This window comes from Vicia villosa, linkage group LG6 (assembly GCF_029867415.1).
Source record: "Vicia villosa cultivar HV-30 ecotype Madison, WI linkage group LG6, Vvil1.0, whole genome shotgun sequence".
NCBI lineage: Eukaryota > Viridiplantae > Streptophyta > Magnoliopsida > Fabales > Fabaceae > Vicia > Vicia villosa.
Genome location: NC_081185.1, coordinates 9227856 through 9239850, shown reverse-complemented (window position 1 = coordinate 9239850; position 11995 = coordinate 9227856). Strand labels below are relative to the sequence as shown.

Below are 11995 nucleotides of genomic sequence, written 5' to 3'. Positions count from 1 at the left end.
GGGTACAATGTCTGAAAACAGTTATCGACCACAAGAATAGTTGGTTGTGGAATTTGAGGTTTGGCCATATGAATTTTAGACCACTTAATCAACTGATCACTCAAGATATGGTAACAGATATAACAAGTCTTGTGATGTCTGTCAGGCTCTATGAAGGTTTCTTAATAGGGAAGCAATCCAGATAGTCTTTCGTTTCGACTATGCCAATGAGATCCTCCTTCATACTCAATGTTGTACATTCAAATGTATGCGACCCTTTTGAGGAGCATACCATTGGTGGAAATAGCTATTTTGTTTCATTTGTCAACAAGTGCAATTGAAAGCTTTGGATCTATGTGATTAAGTGAAAAGACGAAGTATTCAAAATCTTTAAGAGATTCAAGATGCTTGTCGAAAATCAAAGTGAGAAGAAGATCAAAGTTCTACGAACAGATGGAGGTGGCGAGTACACATCCAAAATATTTGAAAAGTTCTATGCAAAACATGGTGTCGATCATGAGGTAACTTCTCCTTATACGCCTTAACATAATGGAATAACAAACAAAAAAACAGGACCATATTGGATATGGCGAGATGCATGTAAAAGCAGAAGAATCTACCAAAATCCTTATGGGGTGAAGCATTCACCACTACTGTTTATATTCTGAACAGGTGTCTTACAAAGAAGTTGAAGAACAAGGTTCCTGAAGAACTGTGGAGATTCAAACGACAATCAGTGATTCATCAGAAGGTGTTTAGCTCTATTTTTCCCAAGTATGTTCCTGATGCAAGAAGAAGGAAACTTGATGATAATAGTGAACCTATGATTCTGTTAGGATATCACAAAACTGGAGCATATAGATTTTTCAATCCAATTGATGAGAAGATCATGATGGGTCGAGATATTGTGATTCATGAAAATTTTGAATGGGATTAGAATTCTGGTGATGCATTAATAAGCCATTGATGGATTATGGCTTCGACGAAGAAACTGATTAAGTCGAAGACAAAGCAATTGCAGATATTCTAGTCGAAGTCAAAGTCAAAAAAGTTGTTGAAATTTCCGACCCAATCGAAGTCCTAAAGGGTGTGACTAGTACAAGCCAAAGACCTCAAAGAACTAGAGCTCGTCTAGCAAGACATCAAGACTATGAAGTGACTAGTGATGATGAAATAACACCAGATGGAGAATTAGTTCCTTTCTCTTTACTTGTATATGCTGAACTAATCAACTATAGCGAGACTTTAAAGAATGAACAGTGGAAGTCAGCTATGGTCGGAGAGTTACAAGCAAGAAACAACACATGGGAGTTAGTCGAATTGTCAGCACATACAAAAGCTATCGAAGTGAAGTGGGTGTTCAAGTTGAAGCACAATGTTGATGGGTCGATAGAAAGACATGAAGCAAGATTAGTAGCTCGAGAATTTCTTCATAGAGAAGGACTCGACTACTCTGAAGTATATGCTTCAGTAGCAAGATTGAAGACTATTTGGCTAGTGATAGCCTTGGCATGCAAGCAAGGTTGGTCAACATTTTACTTAGATGTGAAATTAAGATTTTTGAATGGTCCTTTAGATGAAGAGGTGTATGTCACACAACCTCCTGGGTTTTTGATTAGGAGGATACAAGGAAAGTATACAAGTTTCACAAAATGCTCTATGGCCTCAGGCAGGCACCTAGGGCATGAAACAAGAAGATCGACTCATACTTAGTTGGATTGAGATATGTCAAATGCAAATCTGAGTATGGTGTCTATGTTCAGGTTGTGGCACAAGATATAACAATTATCTACTTACATAAAAGGAAGTATGTCAAAAAGATACTCAAGATATTTAGAATGGATGAATCGAATCCTGCATCCTCACCTATCGAACCAAACTTGAAATTGGAGAAACGTGAAGATGAGGACAAGGTCGATGCTACTTTGTTCAAACAAATTGTGGGATCTTTGAGATATGTGTGTAACAGTCGGCCAAATATAGGTTTTGCAGTCAGATTAGTGAGCAGATACATGAGTGAACCAAGGGTGTCACACATGAAGGCTGCAAGAAGATTCCTGAGATACTTAAAATGATCGATAAACTATGAAATTCTATTTCGACGAGACTCTAAAAGCAAAGAAGTTGTGATTAATTTCTATTTCGATGCTGATTGGTGTGGAGATAAGGAAGATCAAAGAAACACAACTTGTTACTTCTTTCAAGTCTTTGGTACCCCAATCTCATGGTGCTCGAGAAACTAACATGTGGTGGCATTGTCATCGTGTGAGGCTGAATATATAGCCAGATCTTATGCTACGTGTCAAGCAATTTGGACCAGGTCTGTGCTGGAAGAGATTGAGGTCGAAGTGAAGAAACCTTTGGCGTTGCAGATCATTAACAAGCCAGTCATTAATCTTGCAAAGAATTCAGTTCTGCATGGAAGGAGTAAGCACATCGAAGCTAGATTTCCCTTCTTAAGGGAGAAGGTAAATCAGTGTGAACTTGAAGGGAGACATTGCTCAAGCGAAGTACAATTGACCAATATTTTCACTAAAGGATTGAAGATGGATAGATTCTTGAATTTGAGAAAGAAATTAGGAATAGTTCAGGTCGACTATGATTAGCGTATGTTCGACAACTTGGATTATAAGGGGGTATGTTGTGATATAATCCAAGTTGTTTAGCCCATACCCAAAGTTAATTAGGTTTAGAGTTTATTACTTAGTATACAAGTTAGTCGTATATAAATAGACATATTGTAAATCAATTTTATATAATTCAATAATATTAGCAATCCTTATTTCTTTATTCTCTCTCTTTCTCTCTTCACTAAAAGTGTCTCACGCACTAACAATTTCAAAAATTGACAACTTATTCCCATGCAAAAACGCAATTCAAGCAATTCACGGTTTACTCCACGCTTTCAATTGTCAACACTTTCTCTAGTTAAGAGGAAGGACATGTCATTTTTTATGTATTCAAATTTATTCTCATTTACATATTACTTTTTCATTCTCCTACTAACTTAAATATTAAATGTTAAACATATTAGTGTCACCGCAACAAACTTTGCCTCTTCATTTACCGATCAATTTTAATTCCACAACAAAACACCATGTAACCTCATGCGCGATAGAAAACCATATCAAAATTGTGTTACGATGGTGTTGCACTTGCACTTACAACCACAGTTACAAATACATGCAATTTGAAACCATGTTTAAAACCACGATGCTGGTCGAGATAGCATCAACTGTATTTGATCGTGATTCTTTCCAATATCAAGAGCCGTGGCATGATGGGATTAAGCAACCACTGATCAAAATCTGGTTGCAAGCACTGTATCTCTCCATAACTAGCCAAAAACATGACAAGAGTGGTCCCTAAATTTTGACACAAAACGGCAAAGAACCAAAAACAAAAAACATTGTAGGAACGTAAGTAGTCACACACGGCCACATGAAACACCAACGTTATATAACCCCACATACACTCTCTCTCTTTTCAATAAACACTAGCATCCATTCTACGTTGCGTAACCGTAAGAACCAGTTCTTTTTTTCACTTCACCAATTTCACATGCAAAATCAAACTCATCTCAATTTCATTTGCATCATCTTATACACATTTATATACACATACACTCTCTCTTCATTTTCCATCACCAATACCATGTGCTCTTCACTACTCTCTTTTATGTAACTAACTCCTTCATTTTCTTACTCTCCCATGGTTCTTACTCTTCATCTTCAACCATGCCCACCTTCTCCTCTTTCCCTAGGTATATCAATTTTTACTTATATTATTACTGATGTTACAGAGATGTTACTGTAACAGCTATCAACTGAACTGATTTAACCGAACATAATAGAGTGTTTTTTTAGTGATATATTACTATGATTTGATATTAGTACTTTTGAGTTTTTGAAAATTGAGTTTTTTTTATAGGTGGATTGGAGGAAAATTCTTGGGAAGGAATCCTAAGAGTACAATTAACAACGTTGGTGATACTAGTGACGACTCTGGAGTTGTCGTCGTAGCAGACGACAACCCAGTGACCAGCGTGGTGGAGTGTTACGCCTGCACACAAGTAGGTGTGCCGGTGTTCCACTCCACCAGCTGTGACAGCGGTCACCAGCCAGAATGGGAAGCATCGGCCGGGTCATATCTAGTCCCAATCCAAAACCGTCCCGGAAAATTCGCGAGAGCGGTTGCAAGGGCAAACTGGGGACCGTTAGGAACGGTTTTGGATCCAAGGAGCAAGCGCGTGCAAGTGTGGAACCGCGCGTTGTTGTTGGCGCGTGGGGTGGCGTTGGCGATTGATCCGTTGTTTTTCTACGCGCTGTCGATTGGGAGGGAGGGTTCGCCGTGTTTGTATATGGACGGTGGATTGGCGGCGGTTGTTACGGTGGCGCGTACGTGTGTGGATGCGGTGCATTTGTTTCATGTGTTGTTGCAGTTTAAGTTGGCGTATGTTTCGAGAGAGTCGCTTGTTGTTGGGTGTGGGAAACTCGTGTGGGACGCACGTGCCATTGCTTCTCATTATCTTCGATCTTTCAAAGGTTTTTGGTTTGATGTTTTTGTTATTCTTCCGGTGCCTCAGGTAAGAATTTTTTTATTAATTTATTTTTATAATAAACTATTTAATTAGTTAAATCAGTTACTTTTATTAGATTTATATAAATAAAGAATAAATGTTGGACTTAGATAGAGTTTACTTTTATTAGTTTATAGTTTTTTATACTCTAGTTGAGTCTAGTTTTATTAGTTTAATAGTTTGAATAATGAGTAAATATTATTGGTACTTTAAAAAGCAATTTAAAAAAATGAAGAAAAAAATTTCCTTAATAATTTTAAACGTTGGTTAAACTTGTATATTTTAAGCGTAATTATGGAAGATATTTTAGTTTTGTATCAATGATTAATTAATTTAATTAGCCTGACACATTTGACATTCATAAATACATAATTTATCTAAGATTATTAGATTTTTTCCGACTTAACTAGAGGATCTGGTTCGAACCAAGTCCTAAGCACCTAATAATAGTGTTGAATTTTTAAGAGAATTTTACTGATCTTTGTGGTGTTCATTGTGGTCGGCTCGGACACAAGAGTTGGGTTTGAATTCATTCCTAAACAAGCAATAATGTTAAAAAAAATTAGGGAAAACTTTACCGTCTCTATTGTAGTCCTCATTGTCTCAAGAAATTAGGGGGTGTTTGTTTCGGAGATACAAATGTTATTCCTGGGAAATGTGACATTGGAATTCACATATTCCTTTGTTTATTTCAAATTTTGATAAATTATTCCCGGGTACTTTTTATTCCCAGGAATAAATTTTGTTCATGAATTTCTTCATTTTCATTCCCATGTAAAAGGATGGGAATCTTACATTCTCATGGGAATATAAAATAACCAACCATAACTTCCCACTCTCATATTATTTTAACACATTTATTTTTTAATTTTTAATTTTTAAAATTTAATTAAAACAAAATCTAAAAATATTCCTAGAAACTTTATTCATTTGCCAAACACATTGATAGGAATAAAGTTCCAAGCAATAATATTTCTAGGAATGATATTCCCAGAATTATAATTTTAATCTTCAAACAAACATACCCTTAGTCTTTATTGTTACCACAAAGATAACCAAATTTTAAAAAAATTATCCTTTTGAAATTTGATGTATTAGACAGTTCTATGTGACTTAAATAATTACTTTAATTGGCCCACACACATTTGAGATTCATAAATATATAATTTACTCAAGAATAAAGGATCTCTTCCCGCTTAACTAGAGGTTCTGGATTCGAATCGAACTCTAAACATGCAGTAGTGTTAAATATTTTTAAAGAAGATACTTTTGAGAAATTATAATCGTCTCGTTAATTTGAGAAATTAGTCTCTGCCGTTTCGTATAAAGGAGACTTGATTTTTTTTAAAATTAATACTTTTGAAATTTTATGCATCAAGTAGTTCTATGTGACTTCCATAATTAGTTTTGGGGCTTAATTATGAAAATTGAATCACTTTTTTAGTTAGATACAAGTAGTACTTAAATAATCTTGTTTTGTTTGCAGGCTGTGTTTTGGCTAGTAGTACCAAAATTGATAAGAGAAGATAGGATTAAAATCATTATGACAACATTGCTATTGATTTTCTTGTTCCAATTTCTCCCTAAAGTTTATCATAGCATATGCATGATGAGAAGAATGCAAAAAGTCACAGGCTACATCTTTGGCACCATTTGGTGGGGATTTGGACTCAATCTCATTGCTTATTTCATTGCTTCTCATGTAAGCAATCCTCACAATGCTAAAACATGTTAGCTTATACATAAGCGCTTATATGATAAACGCGTATACTATATCTACAGGTTGCTGGAGGGTGTTGGTATGTTCTCGCGATTCAGCGCGTTGCATCGTGTCTCCAACAGCATTGTGAGAGAACTGTCGGATGCAATCTCTCTCTGTCGTGCTCGGAGGAGGTGTGTTATCAGTCGATATTACCACCGGGAACCATTGGAAACCCGTGTGGCGGAAACTCAACGATGATGATGAGTAAGCCTTTGTGCTTAGATGTTAATGGACCTTTCAAATATGGGATTTACCAATGGGCACTTCCGGTTATATCGAGCAATTCCTTGGCTGTTAAGATTCTTTATCCGATTTTTTGGGGTTTGATGACCCTCAGGTAACTTAATAAAAAATACTTAAGTACTTATAGTTATATTGATAATCACTTTATTGAATCTGAGTCTGACACTGACATGTGTTAGACATTAGACGTGACTTAAATCTGAAGTATCGATACATAGATCATAATCAAGCCTCTGTGTTTTCTTAATCCTTTCTAATTCTTGCAGCACTTTTGGAAATGATCTTGAACCAACAAGTAACTGGCTAGAAGTGATTTTCAGCATATGCATTGTTCTGAGTGGATTACTACTTTTCACTTTGTTGATTGGTAACATTCAGGTGCTTAAAGTAGATTATTTATAGTTACCGCAAGTGATTACAAAAAGATGAAAATCGGATTGTTTACGTTCATCGGCTTTATGGTGCATTTGCCTGCCGTTGGATTAGCAGAAAGAATCTCTTTCTTAATTTAACGGTGTACAGATAACTGCACCATAAAACCGACGTCGAAGATCCAGGTACATATATTGCAAAACTGTTTCGTACACAAACATGGACCGAGTCTAACTATGAGACCATTCCGACTATGAAGGTATTCTTACATGCTGTCATGGCGAAAAAGAGAAAGATGCAGCTGAGATGTCGAGACATGGAGTGGTGGATGAGGAGGAGGCAGTTGCCGTCGCGATTAAGACAAAGAGTTCGGCATTTTGAACGTCAGAGATGGGCGGCCATGGGAGGAGAAGATGAGATGGAACTTATCAAAGACTTACCTGAGGGTCTAAGGAGAGACATCAAGCGCTATCTTTGCTTGGACCTCATTAAAAAGGTAAGAAAGATATAAAAACCTGCAAATGAAAAAAAGATAACGTTTCCTCAAGGTCTCAAGTTCGAATTTCGTTAAGTGCTAACAATCTAAGTGTTGGGTCAGTCCAGAGTTTTGCTCTGGCTTTAAATGGACCCCTCGCTAGTGGACGGTGGAATTGATGTCTTTGAATTAGTCGGTCTGCAAAGCCCAAAAAATAAAACTATCTAAACAACTTTTCCTAATAAGTAGTTGTGTATGTTTGTTTGACAGGTACCACTGTTTCACAACTTGGATGATCTTATTCTCGACAACATTTGCGACAGGGTGAAGCCCTTAGTCTTCTCTAAAGACGAAAAGGTATTAACGAAATCATGATATGAACAATTGAAACATTCCATTTATAAAAAAGGACTTGATTGTTTAACTCTTTGATATCCTTGTGAAACAGATAATTAGAGAAGGTGATCCTGTACCAAGGATGGTATTCATTGTTCGCGGACGCATAAAGCGAAACCAAAGTCTAAGCAAAGGTCTGATAGCAACTAGCGTCCTCGAACCAGGAGGATTTTTAGGCGACGAACTACTTTCATGGTGCCTAAGACGTCCTTTTATCGACCGGCTACCAGCCTCGTCCGCCACATTTATCTGCCTTGAATCAACTGAAGCGTTCGGTCTCGATGCTCAAAACTTGAGGTACATAACCGACCATTTCCGGTACAAATTCGCGAACGAGAGACTAAAGAGAACGGCAAGATACTACTCGTCGAATTGGAGAACATGGGCTGCTGTCAACATTCAACTTGCTTATAGACGTTACAGGCGGAGGACTAGAGGTCCAGTGACTCCTGTAAGAGACAACGGCGGCTCCGAGCATAGGCTCTTGCAGTACGCCGCAATGTTCATGTCAATTAGGCCACACGATCATCTTGAATAATGAAGTCTCTGCAATGGCATCACAATCACAATTTCGACCGCATTGGTTGTATTTCCTTACAATGTAAAAGCTTGCAGTGTAACCGCAATTTAAAACCGTGTGATAAACCAGTGTCCATGATTGGTTCTATTTTTATTTATTTGTTTTATTATTTTGAATGCTCGAAATCGCAAACACATTCTCGAGTGTATCTTTTGTTAGTAATTTTAATAAATAAATTTATTGACGAAAAAACACGAATAAGATAAGATAACATTTCCTAAGATAACGGTTTCGGTTGTAACTAAATTTGGATATATTGGTTGGAAGTGAGGTCATCATTACATCTAAATATAGCAAACCATATCTGCCAATCCCCTTTCCATTTTTTTCTCTCTCTCTTACACCAACCTATCATCACAACATGGATCAACAATGTTGTAATCACCATCATCATCATCACCTTTCATTTCATTATTCTCTGGGGTCTCCTGAATTTTTTTGGAGCCCTGGATTTTTCTTTTTTCTGCTTTCTCAATTTTGAGAGCTACTAATCTGCTACTACATGTTCAGATTAATTAGGTAACATGTTTTTGTTCTTATGAAATCTCTGTCTTTTATTTGTTGTTTTTTCCAAACGGTTCTATGAAAAATTTAATCATTGTTAATAGAGACAATCTTAGAACAAGAAATGTGCAATATAGTCTCTAAATTGCAGTTGCGGTTATTCTGTGAATCTCTATATTAATGAAAAATGAGATCGATATGGTCAAACGTTGATGCATAGACCATAATTTAAAATCATGATTATGAGCAGGACCGTCTTTGAGGGAGTGCAAAGCGGGCTATCGCACATGGCCTCAAATTTTTTATGATTAAACGCTAACTAAAAAGGGCCTCATAAATATTTGTCACTATTAAAATGAGGTTAATTAGGGCCTCTAATTATTTTGTCATGGTTAAGCCAGGACTAACCTACACAGAGCCTCCAAAATATTGAGACGGCCTTGATTATGAGGCGAAAAACAAAGATAGTTGATATTTCACCTTTGTAGTACTGGCATTTGTGAAAAAAGATGTGTCGTTGTCCGTATCGGTGTCGACGTGTCAGTGTCGATGTCGTGTCTGGTGTCTGTTTGTGTTATACTTCATAGAATTTCTCAATTTTTTAGACAAAAACACAAAACTATGTAGCTAACCTTAAAGAATATTTTGTTGTTGATGTTGTTGTGATAGGTACCTTATTGTCAGTGTGGAACCTGGCATATCAACCTAAATGGGGTTGAAACTAACAAAGCAGGAACCACCCAAAATCAACAGTCCAACAAATTTGGAAATACATCATCGCATGATCCATTACCTTACCAAGAATTTCATTCGTAACTTGGTATCCAAGCAAAGGAGAAGAATTCTTATTGCTGGCTATGATCTTGACATGTCATATATCACAGATAGAGTTCTGGCAATGTCATTTCCTGCCGAACGTATGAGAGCAGTGTATAGAAATCCTCTCTGGCAGGTTAAATCTGTGTTGGATATGAGACATCAAGAACATTATAAGGTGCGAAAGTTTAATCCACCATCGCGCATAATGTATATATGTTAACTCTGTAGCACCGACACCTCTGAAAAAGGCGTGTCGATGTGTTAGTATCTGTGTCGTGTTTGTGTCTGTGTTCGTGCTTCATTCTTAACCACTTTGAAATTTTCAGGTCTATAATCTGTGTATAGAAGAAAGTTATGATCCAGCACACTTCTACGGTCGTGTGGAAGCATACCCTTTTGATGACAATCATGTGCCATCTCTTCAAATGGTTAAAAATTTCTGCGAAAGTGTCGATTCATGGCTGTCAAAAGACCCGAGAAATATTGCTGTTATTCATTGCATGGTATGAGACTTCACATTCACACTTCCAAAAGAGCATAAGTTCCGGAGAATCATAATTCAAATCTTAGCTGGAGCAATTAAGTATCAACAATTGCTCCAGCTAAGATTCGATTCATAGCTGGAGCAATCATTTATCAGACTTATGGATCAATAGTTGCTCCAGCTAAGATTCGATTCTTAGCTAGACCAAACTCGATATTTTCTCATTTGTATTATTCGATTCCGATAATGCAGGCAGGTAAAGGTAGAACTGGCTTAATGGTGAGTGCATACCTAGCTTATTGCGGCATGTCAGCAGATGAAGCTCTTCAATTATATGCAGATAGAAGAACAACAAATAATGAAGGAGTAAGTTAATGTTAGGTATAATTCCAACAATTTGAAATGTAAATTTATCTCGATCAACGTGCATCGTCGATAGAAATATGTTTTACAATGTTAATAAAACAGAACCGATAATATGTGACTTTGGAAATGAAGTTTTTTGATGATTTAACGATTATGACTATGTTCGACTGCATTTTTACATGGGATTAGGTATCAATACCGAGCCAACGTCGTTACGTAGGGTACTGGGAAAGTCTGCTTTCTGTCCCTAGAGGGATTGGATATGGATCTCCAATTGTGAATTTGCCTCCACCCTGTAGCAGAGAATTACGGCGAATCCGATTGTACGATACTGCAAACATTGACACGGTTTTCTTTGTTATATCAGAACTGCAGGAGGTTAGTTTCTCCTCAATTTAACTACGAAACATTTTCGTTACCTCGTCTGGTTGAAAATACGTGTTCTTCTGTTTTCTGGTTCGACAGATTCCTAACGAGGTCTACCGTCCAGCCATCGAAATTTGTAGGAGCTGCTGTAGAGAGGTTAAGAAAGGTTATCAAAGAACAAACAGTCCGCGCTATTATATTTCTATACCTGAAGGTGATGAAGATGGAAAACAATCGGAAATAGAAGAACCTCGTGTCGTAGTTCAAATGGATACAGAAACTCCTGCGATATACCAGAAATCTTGTTTGGACCATTATTTTGATAAACCTATACAGGTAAGTTACGAGTTTTTATCGAACATAATACAATATATTTCGATTAAATGTTTAATTTGCTTCCTGAACGATAGAAATGTTATTCAAAGTCGATAAACTATTCTCGATCTATCAGGTAATAGGAGATGTTCGTGTGATATTCTATGAGAAAATGATCGGAGGCCGTCTTTTCTACTGTTGCTTTAATACAGCTTTTATTAGGAACAGCTTACTACAGGTAACCTCACCCTTCTCGGGGAAATCGATTTCCGCCATTTATTTGAGTTCGATCGGCTGACATCACATGTAACTATTTTGTTTTGCAGCTCACAGTAAAGGATTTGGACAAAGTTGGGAAGAAAGGAAGATCGATTTGTGGACCTACATTCTGCGTAGAATTATTGTTTGGACCTGCGAACACAGGATACACGTCTTCAAATATATCTCTTGGGGAAAATTTCACCGATGATTCACTATAAAAATACAAGTCATGTCCATTCGAAAAATAATATGAAAGGTCGTGTCCGATTCTTCACGCAACCTGTTGTAATATATTTCCTGCAAAACGATCCCAACAATGAGAGTCCCTTACTGTGTTTTTGTAATTTCATCAGCTGTCTTCTCGTCTAATTTTTTCATTGGCGAAAGGCCTAAATGTAATTTTTTGTATTGTTTATTGATTGAATAGCATTTTGCAGATGATAAAAGGATGAGAGCACTATATTGCACAACACAAGTTCATCGGTTTTCTAACT

The 11995-nt window shown here is 36.9% G+C and overlaps 2 protein-coding genes across 2 annotated transcripts; both read left to right on the top strand.

The window, feature by feature from the left end:
- Positions 1 to 3447: 3447 nt before the first annotated feature.
- LOC131608857 (cyclic nucleotide-gated ion channel 2) lies at positions 3448 to 8502 on the top strand. Its single transcript, XM_058880436.1, has 8 exons — positions 3448 to 3742; positions 3910 to 4564; positions 6045 to 6260; positions 6341 to 6657; positions 6830 to 6941; positions 7195 to 7431; positions 7681 to 7767; positions 7859 to 8502. The coding sequence occupies exons 1-8, from the start codon at positions 3717 to 3719 to the stop codon at positions 8342 to 8344; spliced, it is 2136 nt and encodes a 711-aa protein (XP_058736419.1). The 5' UTR covers positions 3448 to 3716; the 3' UTR covers positions 8345 to 8502.
- A 245-nt stretch (positions 8503 to 8747) lies between these two features.
- Positions 8748 to 11947, top strand: LOC131608858 (phosphatidylinositol 3,4,5-trisphosphate 3-phosphatase and protein-tyrosine-phosphatase PTEN1). Its single transcript, XM_058880437.1, has 8 exons — positions 8748 to 8905; positions 9560 to 9884; positions 10036 to 10212; positions 10446 to 10559; positions 10749 to 10937; positions 11025 to 11261; positions 11377 to 11478; positions 11567 to 11947. Exons 2-8 carry the CDS (start codon positions 9600 to 9602, stop codon positions 11717 to 11719), a joined length of 1257 nt encoding a protein of 418 aa, XP_058736420.1. The 5' UTR covers positions 8748 to 8905; positions 9560 to 9599; the 3' UTR covers positions 11720 to 11947.
- Positions 11948 to 11995: the final 48 nt, after the last annotated feature.